General features: G+C 35.3%; 1 protein-coding gene across 1 annotated transcript; it reads right to left on the bottom strand.

The window, feature by feature from the left end:
• Positions 1–4,293: 4,293 nt before the first annotated feature.
• LOC141389197 (uncharacterized) lies at positions 4,294–5,017 on the bottom strand. The gene is made up of 2 exons (XM_073960345.1): positions 5,003–5,017; positions 4,294–4,935 (listed from the first exon to the last, which is right to left on the bottom strand). The coding sequence occupies exons 1-2, from the start codon at positions 5,015–5,017 to the stop codon at positions 4,294–4,296; spliced, it is 657 nt and encodes a 218-aa protein (XP_073816446.1).
• Positions 5,018–19,445: the final 14,428 nt, after the last annotated feature.

Genomic DNA, 19,445 nt, shown 5'->3' on the forward strand with positions numbered 1-19,445 from the left:
CTTTGTGATGACCGCGATTTCAGATTTTATTAAAAACATTGTAGGGGAGGACCACAGGTCACTACTCTTAGTCGTATAAAAACAGCTTACGAACGTTCTAATTAATTGAAATAATACATTTTTGAAAATTTTGGGATGACCGCGATATTTCACTTCCGCGACGACCATTCAGGGTCAAGACAGTAATTACCATAGCATTGCAAACAATTTGTAAAGAATATATTAAAAAGTATCTTGAATTTCGCGGTTTTCTTAAAAAATTGTGGGGAGGACCACCGGTCACTACACTTAGCGGGTTAAATAAATAGATTACGACCTATTCTCAGACCTAAAAACTTCACATACAAAATTTTATAAGATTTCCCAATCGATTTTTCGGAATTGCTTTATCGTGACATCTCAAGTTATCGGGATTTTACTGTATTCCAAAATATGGCGTTGACCGCGTTATCCCACACATAGAAGCCAGTGTTATAGCGGTTTTATAGTCACGCTTACTAAAATTTGCTATACTATCTGAAATAGTACATTTTTGAATAATTTAGGATGACCGCGATATTTCACTTCCGCGACGACCATTTAAGAAAATATATAGCCTATTTTCACCACCGGTGTTCCCAGTACATTATCGGAAATTTTCCAAAAAATCTATTCAGCCGTTTTTGAGTCTTTTCGTTTTTGAATAATTTGGAATGACCGCGATATTTTACTTCCGCGACGACCATTCAAGAAAATATATAGCCTATTTTCACCACCGGTGTTCCCTGTACATTATCTGAAATTTTCAAGAAAATCTGTTCAGCCGTTTTTGAGTCTATTCGGAACATACAAACATACAAACATAGTAACATACACACATTGTCTTTTATATATTAGATTACTCAATTTTATATGACCCCCAATTTTAATATTCACTATTGTTTTCCTGAGTTTTAAATATACATAATCACAATGAATTGTTAAGTTTTAATTGTTCAATTGCGAAAGGTGAAGGTGTTTAAGTAAGAAGGTGTTTTAGGGCTGAAAGCTTATAATTCACGCTTAAGCAGTAGAATATGATCTGCTACTGCACTCTATAGTAACATCATTATTATTTTTTTATTCCCGCTTATCTTTTCCCAGTTCCTACTATCATTTCCATTTCTATTCTTTCATCTATAAAAGCTATGAGGTAGTCACATCCGGAGGAAGTAGGGCCTGCGTGGTGGTTCGTTGCAATGTGGAAAATATATTCAGACATTATGGCGGTGCGCGACAGTACCCGGGATCGGGTACATAGTTTTTATAAATTCAAAGATGCTCGAACAATATATTTACACGATATTATATACCCTAGTGAACAGAAATAGAGCTTATTCCTAAGGTGTATGTTACATATGGACAGGGATCTAAAGAGTTCACCCATATTTATGAATAACAGTTGGCTATATTTTACTCCTACCACTTGTAGTCCCTAGATCTCAAATCCATAAGGTACATACAGGAAGAAATTGTACACAAAGTTAAATAGAGGTAAATTTCATACCAAGATTACCCGAAAGAGGTACCACGGTTCCAATGGGGAATTATACTCCGGATTTAACTAAAGCACTTGCCGATTTATTGTTTGGACACTCGAATGTGATGCCAACAAGGTCAAATGCCAAATGCGTACCAAGTTAAAAAATAAACAAGTAAGAACTTTTTATACCCTCCACCACGAGTAAAATTGAATAAGGAAAACCGTACAGAGATATATCATTAGCCTGTGCGGATTGAAATACTTTTTCCCTAAAAAACGTATGTATTTAGGGGATTTTCAAAATTTGTTTGTGTGGGTGGTACCACAAGGATTGAACAAATAGGGCCCAAATTTGAACATAAACTAAATTTCGACAATATTTAGAGATCCAAAGTTTGGACCAAATCGGTTGCTAAGTCTATGAAAAATCCCGCGTACCATTTTAGCGAATATTTTCGAACTTTTGTGGGGAAAGGAGTGGACCTATAAGCACCACCTTCGAATTCCATCAAATATTTAAAGAAATATTACAATATCCAAAGTGTGGACGAACGCAGTATTCGGTTCGAGCTCTCCAGACACTACATATCGTGCCATAGGGGTTTTTTTTACAACTTTCGGGCTGTTTTCCCAAGAAGTATGGACTTGCCCCTGAAAAAACTTTGACTGTCGTAATTGAGGCACCGATTGGAGAGCAGGTCTTAAAGTGAATTCATCCAAAATTTTGAGTGGGAGCAAAGAAGTGGACAAATAAAGTTCATACTCAACCTGATCTATATCTGGTAGATATATTAGGATGCGTAAAGTATGGACCAAATTGATCACTCCCATCAAGAGTTTCGAGAGCACAATTTTTCTAAACATTTTGGAACCATTGTGGGGGAGGTACCTGAAAAAGTGGACCGATATGGCTTATATTCAAACTTAAACTAAATTTGCACACAATATTACGAAGGCCACATTTTGGACCGAATCGGCAGATTCGTTCGAGATTTATCTTGCGCTCCAACCACTACACACGGTGTCATAGGTGTTTTTTGTACCTTTCAGGCTACTTTCTCACGAAGTATGGACTTGTCCCTGATGAAACTTATACCGTCATAAGGGGGGCAATGAATACAAGTTGCTACAACAAAAATAAAAGCGATTCGAGAGCAGGTGAACTTTTCCGAGATACCCGAAGGAGTGGACCGATTGAGTCCATATTGGAACATCTTCTAAGTCTGGTAGATGTCACGATGTGCAAAGTATGGACCAAATCAGTTAATTCCTTCAAGAGTTATCAAATTTTCCGAACATTTCCGAACTTGTGTGGGGGAGGTACCGGAAGGAGTGGACCAACCGGCTAAATCAACTCCAAATTGTCTGAAACACATTTCGTCCAAACATACTTGGGGTCTAAACCCATTATTTCGATGAGGCACATTTTGGCCGTATGAAAGTGCATTTACCCTCGTTAGCATAAATGCTGAGGGTATAAAAATTAGTTTCGTATCGTTCGTGAAAGTACTAACTCTTCTACCTCGCCAAGGTTTATTACTAGGAGAAGTGAAATATGCTAACTGAAGAATATCAATTTTTTAAACAAGGTTTTCTATCATTCAGACTCCCAAATACGAATTTATAGGCACTTTAGTAGAAGAATTCTTTAAAAAGCAGCACTGCGGGCGGTACCTTCCAACTTGCTATCAAAACTTAAGCAACAAAATTAGATATTTCGATTGAATAAATTGACTAAAACTTTTAAGAGGTTATATCAAAACGTGGACCTATTCCGACCATTCTCAGCGGCAAGGATTTGTAACCTAAATACTAAATTTTAGCACAACAATAATTGCACGACGATTCATATTGGCTCAAGATACTTTTTATCGCCGAGTCATGGCTGAAATACTCAGGAAATGTAAACCAACATTACACTGAGGGGATTTGCCACCGTCGAAAATGTTGATGTTCTGGTCGGGGATTGAACCGCAGATGTTGTGAGTGCAAGGGGGACCTACTTATAACTGCACAAGGTGGCCCCCATTCGGTGTGGTAGTGTGTTTAAAACCTTGAAACTACCGAAAATCGGACGATACCGTTCTATGAGGTTTATATACTAACGTGGACCTGTACTGAAAAATTTCTAGAGTGAAGTTTTGTAGTCCTAGGGAAACTAAATACCAAATTTCAGCAATTTCTGTCTGATAATTAGCCTACTCTCTTAAAAATACCAAAAATTGGGCAGTACAGTTCTATGGGGCGTATATAAAAACGTGGACCTACACTAACAAATTTAGACGGCCATTTCGGTGGGATATTGTTGCCACAATCTTCAAAACACCGCAAATAGGGAGCTAACGTTCTGTGGGGACTGTATAAAGACGTGGATCTATTCCAACGAATTTAAAGGGAAAGTTGTATACCTCCAATGAAGACTAAAAACCAAATTTAAGCCATTACGATGATATTGAGGCCACAACCTTCAAAATACCGAAAATCGGAAGGTACCGTTCTATGGGGGCTATTAGAAGGCATAGACCTATTCCGACCTACTTCAGCTGGAAAATGTTATACCACCAACGAAGACTAAATAACAAATTTCAGCCTTTTCGGTTGGATATTGAGACAAAATCTTCAAAATACCAAAAATTCAAGACATCAAACGACTTTGGCCCTTTTTAATACCAAACATCCTAGGAGTAATAGAAACTTCTATACAAAATTTCAAAAGTTTTTTTAATTTAAATTTATTTAAACATTTAACAAAAAATAACAGCAACAAATAACGTTTCAATTTAAGCAATCTGTTAATGTTTTTTCACAGGTGGAAGATATGCCCCAGCACCAGAATTGGAATCAACAGCTGTTTGCACTTGATGCAACTGTAAATTATCTAAACTACCAATAACTGACGATACTGAAGAGATGCCCTCATCGGAAACGATGCTTGAGCCACCCAAGCGATCGTATTCAGCTTGAATGTTGTGCTGAGCATGTACAGCTTCGGCATTTGTCTTGTATTTAATAAAGAATACTTCCGGTTTGCTGGTGGTTGTTTGAGGTTCTTCAACATAAGTTTCAACTTGGGGCTTATCTGCATTTTTGGCCAACACGTAAATTGCTGTTCTATCTTCTTGAACAGCAGGAATGACACGAACAACGGTTTTTTGTTGCTTGGCAACGGGTGATTTTACAAATACAATATTATAATTTCTACGAGGCATGCCAACAACAATATCATGATGTTGAACTTCAGTTTCTTCTTCCTCGGGAGCTGAGTGTATGAAGAAACGTTTTGTAACCACAGGTTGTTGAACATGATGCTGAACGGTATTGTCCAGAGCTACTGAATTGGCAGCAACTGCTGCTGCCAAATATTGTCCACCGGGTTGTCCGGCATAGTGATAACCTTGAGGGGCTGCAGCAGTGTAGGCCAAGAAACACAGTACCTGCAAAGAAAATATTTAATAATTTAGTAAAACATTAATAAGTCTTTAAATTTTGAAATTTACTTACAATTAAACTACGCATCTTCAAAAATGAATGTGGCTATGCTAAAGTTTGTATCGTTTGGTTAACTGCTATAACGATAATATTGTCCATTTGCTTGCTATACACAGTATTTATATGTGCTCTAGATAATTCACTAAACATTCATTTATTTAATGAATATTTTATGGTATTTGATGAAGCTAATATTTAGTTTGATTATTGCTTTTGCCAAACCTTAGATCTCACAAAATTACAAGTGGTTTTATCAACTTTAATGATTTCAATTAGTTTTGGTTTTTGTTTGTATGAATCTCATGGGGTTAACTTGAAACTCAATAATTACACAAATTACTGCCTACAAATTTTTACTTCTCGAAATTATCTATGACCTTCAGAATCCGAAAGATTGGCTATTTGACGGGTAAGTGATCATGGATCAGTTAGTATTGGAGAACACTTACTCCTATCAGTAGGGATAATTTAACAACATTTACTACTCAGTATTAACAAGACACCATGGTGCAATGGTGCGAAAACTCACCTTCCACTTTGAATGCTTCGGCGTAATGATGGCGACATTTTTTAAGTATTTCAGCCACGTAAAACTCTTTTACAAGTGGTATCTTATGAAACTTCGTTCAGAATCAGTTATTAAAAGTAGGTGCACTCACTGCACAGTGGATGCGCCCAACGACAAAAATCAAAAAATTCATGACACCATTTTAAGATTTTAAAGATGCCAAACGCTTCTAAATATTCTAAGTTTCTTTAGGAGAAAAAGCCTTACAAACATGACCAATTTTGGCCAAAAATTTGGAGAAAAACTTTATTTAAAAATGAGAAAAAAATAGTTAAATTAAATCGAGTTTCTGAAACCAATGACTACTATTCAAGCCTTAACTTATGTTGAACCACTTAGAGAATTGCCTAAGCTTCGTTTTTCTTCTTATAACAATTCTACTAAATTGCAAGGGTTGCCAATTATTTTGGTTAAAATATTGGGCAAAATTAAATGTTTAATATAGATGTATGGATTTCCTTAAAGTTTTAGTTACTTTTCAAGCATATGCATGAATCGCCACTAGTACCAAATTAAAGCCAAGGGTCTGTCGATTTCAAAACAGTTTAGACTTTTTGCGGAAATTTGCGGTTTTGGTAGTTATGGTCAAAAGTTTAACTCGGTTTTTAGGCGCTGAATTTATTTTTTTTGGAATATTTTTACGTAATTTTATTTCCTTTTTATACCCTCCACCATAGGATGGGGGTATATTAAGTTTGTCACTACGTTTGTAACTACTCGAAATAATCATTGAAGACCCCAGACTGTATATATATTCCTGATCAGCGTGCAATTCTACATCGATATAGCCATGTCCGTCAGTCTGTCCGTCTGTGGAAATCACTCTAGCGTCCGAACGGATTGACGTAGGTTGATGAAATTTTGGGAAAATATGTTATATTTACGTAGGACTTTTGGTATTGAAAGCGGGCTATGTAGGTCCACGCTTTCGTATAGCCCCCATAAAAAATGACGCGTGACGCGTCGTCGTTTTAAGGAATTTTTAAGATATTTGGCCATTTTTACCACCGAATTGGTTGTAATTTGGTACTTTGTGTCTCCAGAGGTCAAAAAATATTCCTACAAAGTTGGGTTATATAGGTCCACGTTTTGGTATAGCCCCCATATAAGGCCCTATATAAAGTACGCGTCATTTTAATATATTTTAAATGTATTAGACCCATTTGACCACAGAATTGGTTGTAATTTGGTATTTTGTGTCTTCAGAGGCCAGAAAACATTCCTACCAAAGTTGGGTTATATAGGTCCACGTTTTGGTATAGGCCCCACATAAGGCCCCTTATAAAGTACGCGTCATTTTAATATATTTTGAATGTATTAGACCCATTTGACCAAAGAATCGGTTGTAACTTTGTATTTTGTGTTTCCAGAGGCTAAGAAACATTTCTACCATAAAATGTTTATATAGGTCCACGTGTTGATATAGCCCCCATAATACCATATCTCCCGATTTTCGATATTTTGAACGTTTTAGCCTCATTAACACACCGAGATGGCTGAAATTTGGTATTTAGTCTTCTTTAGGCGTATAAAACTTTCCCCCAGAAATTTGTAGGTATAAGTCCACGCCATCATATAGCCCCATAGAACGGTACCTTCCGAATTTCGGTATTTTGAAGGTTGTGGCCACATTAATCCACCGAAATGGCTGAAATTTGTGGTGGAGGGTATAAAAAGTTCGGCCCGACCGAACTTAACGCTTTTCTTACTTGTTTTATTTCTATTAGGATTTATTTCCTATTAGTGATTTTAATTATCATCGCCACTTGGAGCCGCACTAAAAACTTGTGAAAGAAAAATAAAATCATTTGGGGATATACACTTTAATAAATATTTTTTCTTGTTTGGGACACCCTAATGTTGCAACACGCAAAACGTGGAAACTTTCCCGGCACTGAGAACCAAAAATACGTTTTTACAGGTAATTCTGCAGAAAAAGGTGATTTAAAAGTACAGAAAGTGGATGGCAACCCTATACGGAGGCTGTGGCAAAAAGTGGACCTATATCACATTTCTTTATACGGTGATGTTCTAAACTCTGAGATCACTATTAAAGTCTATTCCGTTTGAAAATTTGGTTAATATATGTAATAAACATTAAATGGAGATAGAAATCATGTAAGGAGTATAGCAAATCATGGACCAATATTGACAATTTTTCTCGGGGAGTTTTACTATGCCACAAGTTTTGAGTTTTGAGGCCACGAGGACCCATCGATAAAAATTCCAATTCTATATATTATATAGAAGTATTATTGTCACACCTCCCCATGTAAGTGCCACCACTGTGCATTGATATGAGAAACGTCTTCCTTGTTTCTTCAGCGAAGTTTGTTGGAACAAATGTGTATGTTAAAGATAAAATACATCATAACAACATTTACAAGCTATAGTTTTGTCAAAGTCTTATTTACCTTTTAATTTTAATATAACCTCAGCCTTTAGACTACCCCCCCATACCATTGCTATCGCAAACGATTCGTTTTCGAATGATTTTCGATAGTTTTGCGGATATTTTGTTCGAGAACGACACACGAGAACGAATTGAAAACGATTCATTCGTCGCTCAGTTTGTGGCAGGAAAACCCTCGAATTCGAATACCGTTAATAATATTATTAGCGAATGAAAGATGATAGTTTTTACGACAGTGCCGAAAATGCATTTTTGGCGGAGTTTCGGTGTTATGATGTGTTTACCCCCCCCATACCAGATGCGGATATTATTCGAATGTCCGGCACAACTTTCGGAAGCGATATCACATTCGAAGGATTGGCAAATGTTTTTCGAGTGTACACAAGCACGTTGTTCTTTTGTTCGTCAAAAGTTTAAAAACGATATCATTTTCGAACATTTGGCTAATGTTTTTTTCTTTATAAGAAAAATTGTTTTGAGAAACATTTCGTAATTCGGAAATTTGTTTGTTTTAAAAAATAATTTTATGTAGTTCTTATAAAATTCCCACTTGCTTTTTTTCAAATAGTTTCGATATAAATGCTACGTATCATATAAACAAGAAGTGTTGATAAACACAACATATACCTGGGTTACAAAAAACAAAACAACAGTGTTTATAAACAGTTACCGCACATCGTACCGCAAACATTACAAAGAAGAAAAAGGTACATAACAAAAATATCAAGAGACGTCAGATAAAGTTTTCGAATGTTTTTCGAATATTTTGTTCGAGAACGACACACGAGAACGAATTGAAAACGATTCATTCGTCGCTCAGTTTGTGGCAGGAAAACCCTCGAATTCGAATATCGTTAATAATATTATTAGCGAATGAAAGATGATAGTTTTTACGATAGTGCCGGAAAAGTATTTTTGGCGGAGTTTCGGTGTTATGACGTGTTTAACTTTATCTGACGTCTCTTGATATTTTTGTTATGTACCTTTTGTAAAGTTTGCGATACGATGTGCGGCAACTGTTTATAAACATTGTTGTTTTGTATTTTGTAACCCAGGTATATGTTGTGTTTATCAACACTTCTTGTTTATATGATACGTAGCATTTATATCGAAACTATTTGAAAAAAAGCAAGTGGGAATTTTATAAGAACTACATAAAATTATTTTTTAAAACAAACAAATTTCCGGATTACAAAATGTTTCTCGAAACAATTTTTCTTATAAAGAAAAAAACATTAGCCAAATGTTCGAAAATAATATCGTTTTTAAACTTTTGACGAACAAAAGAACAACGTGCTTGTGTACACCCGAAAAACATTTGCCAATCCTTCGAATGTGATATCGCTTCCGAAAGTTGTGCCGGACATTCGAATAATATCCGCATCTGGTATGGGGGGTAACTAGGGTATATTAGGGTGACACGACTTTTTTCTCAAAAACGTTTTCGTGTAGCCAAAATGAATGAACTTTTGTTTGTTAAGGATTAAAATAACGTTTACTCTATATAAATATTGAACAAGGTGACAACTAACTACTTTATATTATAAAGTTTATAATTAGATTTTTGTGAAAAAAAATAAAAAATAATTCATGCTGAATTTGTGCAAAACTGGAAGAGTACAAGCGGTGCAGAGAAAACAAAACGTTGATTCACTGTAGGAATTGTTTGACACCAACAATGTAAGAACCTCTATAAACTTAAGATCAAAGGCCGCCAATGCCATCCACCCGTGCAAGGGAAAGAGTACCATTGAGGCGATTGTGTCCACGCTTCCCAGCTCAGTGGCATCAACGAGCAAACGGAAGCATAACCCATCAGGCATTGTAAGACGTTTTGTTAAAAGCTCAAGGCTATCGTCTCACAAAACAAAAACTGTTTGCCAACAACTTTTTGCTGATGGCATTTAAATCCCAAGCCCATGCTAGTAAGGAATACACAGGGCTATGTATAAGCAAACTGGTAGGGTGAAGCAGAACTTTTTTAACACATTCAACTATGGAAATTGAGCATAGGCAGTGGCGACAAACACATTGAGAGCTTTGAATATCGAACCGTGATCCTCAAGAATGAATCTATAAAAATTGACCTCATACTGAAATATGGAAAAGTTGAAACAATCGCAAATATTCAAAAAGAAGGGTCACCCACACCCAAGTTCAGCATCATGTGCTGGATTGCGGTTATCGCATTCACATGTGAGATGAGCTCTAAAGGATGGGTATATTACCAAACATAGAGTTTGTCATGGAAGCCATACAAATTGAACGGACAAATATCCGTCGCAGTAAAAACCTATTGCATTTAACAAATAAATTTCGATGTGTCTGATGAGCTACAAAACCAACAGCGAAACCAGATCACATAATTTCGGAATTTCCTTTTTTACTTGCAAAAAATCTTCTATCATGAAGCTCCACTTCAACTAGAAAAAATAATAGAAATTAACATTAAAAATGATCTTCGCCCTAACAGGCAAAAATTCAAAAAAATAAAAACCAGCCGAGTCTGGCTTGGATTTGAACCCGCGTTCTCGAACAACATATGAAAAGTGTTGTCACGACGTGTTAGCATTCAAATCCAAACTCATAACTTCCAAAGGCTGCTTAAAAAAGCATTTGTCATGGAAGCCATACAAAATTCATTGCATTTGAGAAATCAAATTTCGACGACAAGAAACCTTTCCCACATTAGATGCGTCTGCAATACCAACAGCTAAACCTGGTCACATAATTTGGTGGTTGTCGGGGCTTGAATCTTCGGCTTTCCTTTTACATTTACAAAAAATCTTCGATCATGAAGCTCAATTCCAACAAGAACAAGTAAATAAGCGTTAAGTTCGGGCGTGCCGAACTTTTCATACCCTCCACCATAAAATATTCTGAACTAAAATGGAATAATTAGTTTTCATGCCTGTCCCCAAATTTAAGTGGGTACGTTAAAATGTCAGATAATGTACATAAAATGCTTCATTCGGGAGGCCCTTTTTTATGGTGCCTATGTATGTTGACAATGTTTGGTGGGCTAGAAATTGGCAGGTTTCGTTATATAGGGGTTATAATAAAATATGGACCTATGTTGACAGTTTTTGATGGGAGCCTTTAATGTCAAATAACTCTAATTTGGTTAAAAATTCTAGCTTAAATCCTCAAAATGCCGAAAATCGGTACATAACGTGGGAACTACAAATGTCATTAACAGCTAGTTCGGATGTACCCCTATATGTGGGCTATACGAAAATATGAACTTAAATGAACAATTTTTGTTGGCTCTTTAATTTCAAATTACAGAAAGATCGTCCAACAAATAAAGCTAAGGTACGGAAAATCGGGAGGTTTATTTTGGGGCTATACCAAAACATGGACCAACGTTCGGTTAACATTTTAAGTAAAATCCTCAATGTACCGAAAATCGGGAAGTATCGTTACATTGGGGCTATGTTGAAAATTGTTGATGCAGATGTGTGGTGACCACTACAACCTTCAAATGTCAAATTACAGTTAGTTCGGTTTAATATTGTAGCTAAAATCATCAAATTACTGAATATCGGGAGTTACCGTTATATGGGGGCTTTATCCATACATGGACCTTTCTTGACAATTTTTGATGGAAAGGTGTGGTGACCACTAAGAACTACAAATGTCAAATTACAGATAATTCGGTTAAAACTTGTAGGTAAAGTTCTCAAAATACCGAAAATCGGAAGGTACCGTTATATGGGGCTATACCAAAACATGGACCTAAGTTCATAATTTTTTTGGTCACTAAGAACCCTAAATATCAAATTATAGCTAAATCGGTCTGAAAATGTAGCTAAAAAGGTCAAAATACCGTAAATCGGGGGTACCGTTATATGGGGGCTATACCAAAACGTGGACCTCTGTCCACAACTTTTGTTAAAAAAGTTTATTGACACTTAAGAACCCTAAATGTCAAATTATAGCTAAATCGGTCTGAAAATGTGACTAAAAACTTCAAAATACCGTAAATCGGGGGGTACCGTTATATGGGGGCTATACCAAAACGTGAACATATGTCCACAACTTTTATTATGTAAGTTTATTGACACTTAAGAACCCTAAGTGTCAAATTATAGCTTAATCGGTCTGAAAATGTAGCTAAAAACGTCAAAATACCGTAAAGCGGTGTGTACCGTTATATTGGGGCTACACCAAAACGTGGACCTATGTCAACAACTTTTGAAATATAAGTTTATTTACACTTAAGAACCCTAAGTGTCAAATTATAGCTAAATCGGTCGGAAAATGTAGCTAAAAACGTCAAAATACCGTAAATCGGGGGGTACCGTTATATGGTGGCTATACCAAAACGTGGACCGATATAGCCCATCAGCGAACTTGACCTGCCTGCAAACAAAAGACCCATTTTCCCAAAATTTCAGCGTCCTATCTCAATTTTTGTGGATGCTAGAGTGATTACCACAGACGGACGGACGTGCACAGATCGACTCAGAATTTTACCCTGATCAAGAATATATATACTTTATAGGGTCGCAAATGAGTATTTCAATGCGTTACAAACGGAAAAACAAACTTAATATACCCTCCATACTATGGTGGAGGGTATAAAAATTAATAAAAATCGAGTTCTGTATTATGTTGGCTTAGATGAGCTGTTATGCTCATTTTAAAACTGCCTTCCGTAATGGTAAAACTGTTATTACGGAAACAGTTGGCTGGAGAGGAGTGAGATCCCTTTTGTAAATTTAAAACCCATCCCAAACATCAGCAATAGAAGCTGGAACTGCCCTGCTATTCTACTTCTTTTTTAGTTTATTCTGAAGCCTGAAACCCGAAAAAGTTATGTAAATTCTGTTCTGTCTGTTTTACTGAAGATATAGAAGAACTATATGTAGCTCTGAATGACTACCTGACAGCCCTTGAAGGCCCACTGAAAAGAAGATGCATTTTCAACATCATGACCCAAAGAAGCCGCTGAAATGGGCGTGCGATCAAAGTTATGGAAGAGTTATTCAACTCCTGCCGCATTAAGAACAACTTTTTACTGAGATTTACCCCCTTCATCGAAGGGAATATTTAACCTGTGTGTTTGATTATCCCATGTAATGAATGATACACGCCAGTACCGTGTGGTGAAAAAAAATTATAGAAAATATTTAATTTATCGAACAAATATTTTTCGTATACATATGACTTATTCAAGTTAAAATAAGCTATTTAAGTTAAAATCTCGCGATTTGGGAAACATTTTGTATTATATGTAGATTGGTCCAATAGAGAACATTATGTTCAATTTCAATAGAGCAATAGGTTAGTTCAGAAAGGTTTCCTTTTGTAAATCTTATATGCAATCGATGCGGGAACTTTTTTAACTGTAGGGGAAAAGTGAAAACTCATTCTCATGCTCTATATGGTTATAAGGGGGTATTTTTGAAATTTGCAAAAAAGTTATATCCCTAATATGCATATGCATATGTATGTGGTTCTAAAGCAGGGGTAATCGAAATCGTAGAAGAGACCTGAAATTTGGAATTAGGATTATTGGTGAAGATAGTATTGAGATATTGAGGTAGCTTTGGAAATTCATACTTAGGTGTACTAAAAGTACTACAGAGTACTAAATTTGGTACAATTTGGATTTGGATGAATGGATAGATGCGGAATCCTGAAATTTGGAATAATGATTACTGTTGGAGTGTAGGATTGAGATAGTTTGGAAATTCGTACTAATTGTGTACGAAAAGTACTAAATGATACTAATTTGGTTTTGGGTTAACGGAAAAGGACTTGGTTCCTGAAATTTAGAATTATGATTACTGATGGAGTGTAGGATTGAGATAGAATTTCGTACATATGTGTACAAAAAGTACTAAATGATACTAAATTTGGTACAATTTGGATATGGGTGAACGCATCGAGCTAAAATCCTGAAATTTGGAATTATGATTACTGTTGAAGTATATGAGTGAGTTATGGAGACAGCTTTGGAAATATGTACTTATGTGTACGAAAAGTATTAAATGGTACTAAATTTGGAACAATTTGTATTTGGGTGAACGGATAGAACTGGAAACCTGAAATTTGGAATAATGATTACTGTTGGAGTGTAGGATTGTGATATGGAGGTATGTTTGGAAATTCGTACTTTAAAGGTACTTAATATGGTACTATTTGGATTTGATTGAACGGATAGAGATTGAATTCTCAAATTTGGAAAAATGGTTACTGTTGGAGTAAAGGATTGAGGTAGTTTTGGAAATTCGTACTTTTTGCGTACGAAAAGTACTAAATGGTACGAAATTTGGTATGGAGGTAGTTTGGGAAATTCGTTCTAATGTGTACGAAAACTACTAAATGGTATTTAATTTGAATTTTGGTGAATGGATAGAGCCTGAATCGTGAAACTTGGAATTATGATTACTGTTGCGTGGAGAAATGAGATAGATTGTAGAAATTCGTAATTTTGTGTACAAAACGTACTAAATGGTACTAAATTTTGTACAATTTGGATACGTGTGAACGCATCGAGCTAAAATCCTAAAATATAGGATTAGGATTACTGTTGGAGTGGAAAAGTATTAAATGGTACCAAATTTGATATATGAATAAAGGTGGAATTCTGAAATTTGGTATTATAATCGCTGTTGGTATGTAGGGTTTAGATAGGGATGTGGTTTTGGATATACGTACCATAAGTGAACGAAATTTACTAAATGCCACAATATTTGGTTCAAATTGTACAGATAAAGCTGTAAATGAGTATTGCTTTTGGGATATAGTTTTAGATATAGCGATGTAATTTTTGAAAATTATACCTATTACAAATACTAAATTTAGTACCGTTTTGATGTTGCATAAATGGATATAGCTGGAATTCCGATTTTTTGTATTAGAGTCTATGTTGGTGTTCAGATAAGGAGTTTTTTAAATGCATACAAGTTCTGAAATTAGGTATGGAGGTCGCTAAGGACTGAATTATTGAGTTGGTATTGGAAATAATGGAAAAATGGGAATGGGTGCCACCGTGGTGCAATGGTATGCACGCCCGCCTTGCACGCAGAAGGTCGTGGGTTCGATTCCCCGGCCAAGCAACATCAAACATTTTTCAACGGTGGCAAAATACCCCTCAGTAATGTTGGCGACATTTCCTGAGTATTTCAGCCTTGAAAAACTTCTCCACAAGTGGTGTCTTAAGACACGCCGTTCGGACTCGGCGATAAACAGTAGGTCCCATATCATTGAGCTAAATATGAATCGGGGTGCACTCATTGATATGAGAGAAGTCTCCCTTGTCCCGTATGGGATGTTGTGGAACAATGTTTTTTTTTTTTTTATTGGAAATACAAAATAGTACTAAATTTTCTATTGGTGAGACTTGAATTATAGTATAATTAGTGTGCGAAAAGTACGAAAGTGCAATAAACTTGGTATTGGGCTAAGGGATAAAAGTGGAATTCTGTTTTATTATTTATTTGTCAGGTTCACTGTTAGAGGTGGTAGAACAATAAGTGTACTAGAAGAATTAAATAGTACTTAATATTGAAGCACCGGTATTGAGAATATTTATGAAAATCAACCTTTAAAATGTATGTAATGTTTCTACATGAAATACCATGGATTTTTAAATTGACTGAATAGTGTAATATTGTCAAAAATTAAAATGTGTAAAACATTGACTGTTGTATAGGCGCCATGTCAAAGCGTGCGCGTTAAGTAAAATTTTTTCAATAAAGGTTTACCCGTACCGTTCTAATAAAACGTGGACTGCAATTTAAAATGTAGATCGCATTGATGTGTAGGGGTGTGATAAGGTATTTTTGGAAAATCGAACTAAGGAAATACGAATAGTACTTAAAAGAAATTAAGTATTAAAATAGGTATTAGTACATCAAACTTTTCGGTGTAAATTTAGTTCATTTATGTCAAATTCATATATGATACAAAAACCAAAAAAGGCCAATTATATGTACGCATCTTAATACAAAATAACCTGAGTTCAAGAAATAAAATAATCAAATCAATCAAATTATTTACAAAAATTAAAGTATAGAATCTATGTTATGTCGGCTTCCCAGCCATAAACCAATATACAACATTACATTAAACAACTACAAATGCACCCAGTAAGTGACAGAAAAGTTAATTAATACCTTCGACAGAAGTACAACTTTTATTCGAAAGAATGTAGGAAATCGAGGTAGAGCATTCCAACTTCGCGCTACCCTGACTAAAAAAGACCTAGCATAACAATCTTTACAAATTCCTAGGAATAAAATTTGAGGGTTCCTAGAGGACTGTTCAAAAGAGAATATACTACTTATTGAGCAAGGAGAACCCGTTTTAATCTATATATATAAAATAGAAAAATGTTTGTATGTTTGTTTGTTTGAAATTTATAGACTCAAAAACCGCTGAACCGATCTTGCTGGAATTTTCAGGGTATATCACTACATCGCCTGAAAGTAACATAGGCTATAAAAAGTTTCGAAATTCCGCTCTGATCCGGAGATATAGCATCAGAATCGGAGGTACCTCCAAAAAATTTAAACTTTGTATGCAAATATCTGTAGAACGGTTACAGATACAGACTCCAAATTTGAAATGTGTGATGGATTTTAGCCTAAAAATAAATGTGCCAAAATATATCGAAATCGGTCCAGATTTGGATATAGCTCCCATATATATTTTCGTCCGATTTCAAGTATTTGATGTAACAAACACGCTATATATGTCCGATTTCCATGAAATTTGGAATGCGTGACTAAATTTGTTGCAGAAATGAGTATGCCAAATTATTGAAATCGGTTCAGATTTGGATATATCTCCTATATATATTTTCGGCCGATTTCATGTATTTGATGCACCCAACCCACTATGTATGTCCAATTTCAAATTTGGAATGTGTGACTAAATTTGTTGTAGAAATGAGTATGCCGAATTATATTTAAATCGGTTCAGATTTGGATATAGCTCCTATATATATTTTCGGCCGATTTCATGTATTTGATGCACCCAACCCACTATGTATGTCCTATTTCAATGAAATTTGGAATGTGTGACTAAATTATTTGCAGAAATGAGCATGCCAAATTATGTTGAAATCGGTTCAGATTTGGATATAGGTCCTATATATATTTTCGGCCGATTTCATGTATTTGATGCACCCAACCCACTATGTATGTCCAATTTCAATGAAATTTGGAATGAATGACTAAATTTGTTGTAGAAATGAGTATGCAGAATTATATTGAAATCGGTTCAGATTTGGATATAGCTCCTATATATATTTTCGGCCGATTTCATTTATTTGATGCACCCAACCCACTATCTATGTCCAATTTCAATGAAATTTGGAATGTGTAACTAAATTTGTTTTAGAAATGAGTATGCAAAATTATATTGAAATCGGTTCAGATTTGGATATAGCTCCTATATATATTTTCGGCTGATTTCGTGTATTTGATGCCCAAACACGCTATGTACGTATGTCCAATGTGTAACTAAATTTGGTGTAGAAATAAGTATTGAAATCGGTGTTGATTTGGCTATAGCTCCCATATTTATTTCAATGAAATTTGTGCGGTATCTACGAGTATATCTATAACGGAGGAAAATGTTTGTACGTTTGTTTGTTTGAAGTTTATGGACTCAAAAACCGCTGAACCGATCTTCCTGAAACTTTCAGAGTATATTACCACATGGCCCGAAAGTGTCACAGGCTATATAAATCTTAAAAATTCGGCCCCGATCTGGAGATATAGCCCCAGGATCGGAAGTACCTCCAAAAACTGTAGACTTTGTATGCTGATATCTAACGAACGATTATCGATACAGTCTTCAAATTTGGTATGTGTGAGAATTTGCCAAAGTAATTTGAAATCGGCTCAGATTTGGATATATATTTTCGGCCGATTTAATGCATTTGATGCATAAAACACGTTTTGTATGCCCAATTCCAATGAAATTTGGAATGTGTGACGGAATTTATTGCAGAAATAAATGTTCCAAACTATTTTGAAATCGGTTCAGATTGGGATATAGCTCCCATATATATTTTCGGCCGATTTCATGTATTTTCTACACCAAACACGCCATGTATGTTCAATTTTGACGAAATTTGGAATCTTTGACGGAATTAATCCTAGAAATTAGTTTGCCAAATTATATTGAAATCGGATCAGATTTGGATATACCTCCAATATATATTTTTGGCCGATTTCATGTATTTTATGCAATAAACACCTTATGTTTGTCCAATTTCAATGAAATTTGAAATATGTGGCGGAAATTGATCTACAAAAAAATTTGTCAAATTATATTGAAATCGGTTCAGTTTTACATATAGCTCCCATATATATTTTCGGCCGATTTCATGTATTTGATGCACCAAACACGCTATGTAAGCCCAATTTCAATGAAATTTGGAATATGTGGCGGGAATTGGTCTACAAAACAAATTGGTAAATTATATTGAAAGAATTTCAGTCAATAGAATTCCAGGAAATGCACGAACGTACAAATCCATTGATACTGTGGCAACTGAAGACGACGCGGTTAACTATCCAGTTGAATTCCTAAGTTCGTTGGATCTTCAGGCTTTCCACCACATAATTTAGTGCTAAAAGTTGGTGTTCCTATTATTTTATTAAGCAACATAGACCCACCTCGCTTTTGCAATGGTACAAGGTTAACAGTAAAAAAACTACATAACTATTTAATTGAGGCAACGATTATTACTGGGAAGTATATAGGTTCAGATGTACTTCTACCTCGAATCCCTCTTATAGCAACAGAAACGCGCTTCAATTTTAAAAGATTGTAGTTTCCTGTACGTTTGGCATTTGCAATGACTATAAATAAATCCCAAGGACAGACTCTTCGTGTATGCGGCCTAAATTTAGCATGTTCTTGCTTTTCTCATGGTCAGCCCTACGTTGCATGTTCACGTGTTGGTAGACCGGCCGATTTGTTTGTTTACGCTCCTGAAGGAAAAACAAAAAACATTGTATATCCTAAAGCATTACAATAAATACTTTACTTTAAATTTTTGAATTTGATTTCTTTCTGATTTTAAAATCCGTAAAATTTCAAATGCATATCAATCTAAAGGGGTAGCGAAGCGCACCGGGTTCAGCTAGTAACATTATAGAATAAGAGTAAGCAACGATATTGGACAAAACTGTGAAAAGAACATCCGAGAAATTGAGTGACATTGAGTTTATTTGTATATTATTCCCTTTCCGCATACGAAGTAGCGGGCATTTTGCTAGAATTTTATATACGACATAATTATTACGTTTGGTTTGGTTTTGTTTTTTCTTTTGGTCAGTGGCTAAGGGTATATCTCCGTCAGCAAAGCTGATTGATACTTTCTCACTTTTTCTTTCGGCTAACGGTTGCGGTTCCTGATAGTCGAATTCTATAAAAACTGTAAAGAACTACTCATAACTTCAATAATATTGGTCCAAAAAGAAAAAAATCTTTTTTTTTATTTT

Source organism: Musca autumnalis, unplaced genomic scaffold (assembly GCF_047663935.1).
Source record: "Musca autumnalis isolate F117 unplaced genomic scaffold, ASM4766393v1 scaffold_1, whole genome shotgun sequence".
In the NCBI taxonomy this organism is placed as follows: domain Eukaryota; kingdom Metazoa; phylum Arthropoda; class Insecta; order Diptera; family Muscidae; genus Musca; species Musca autumnalis.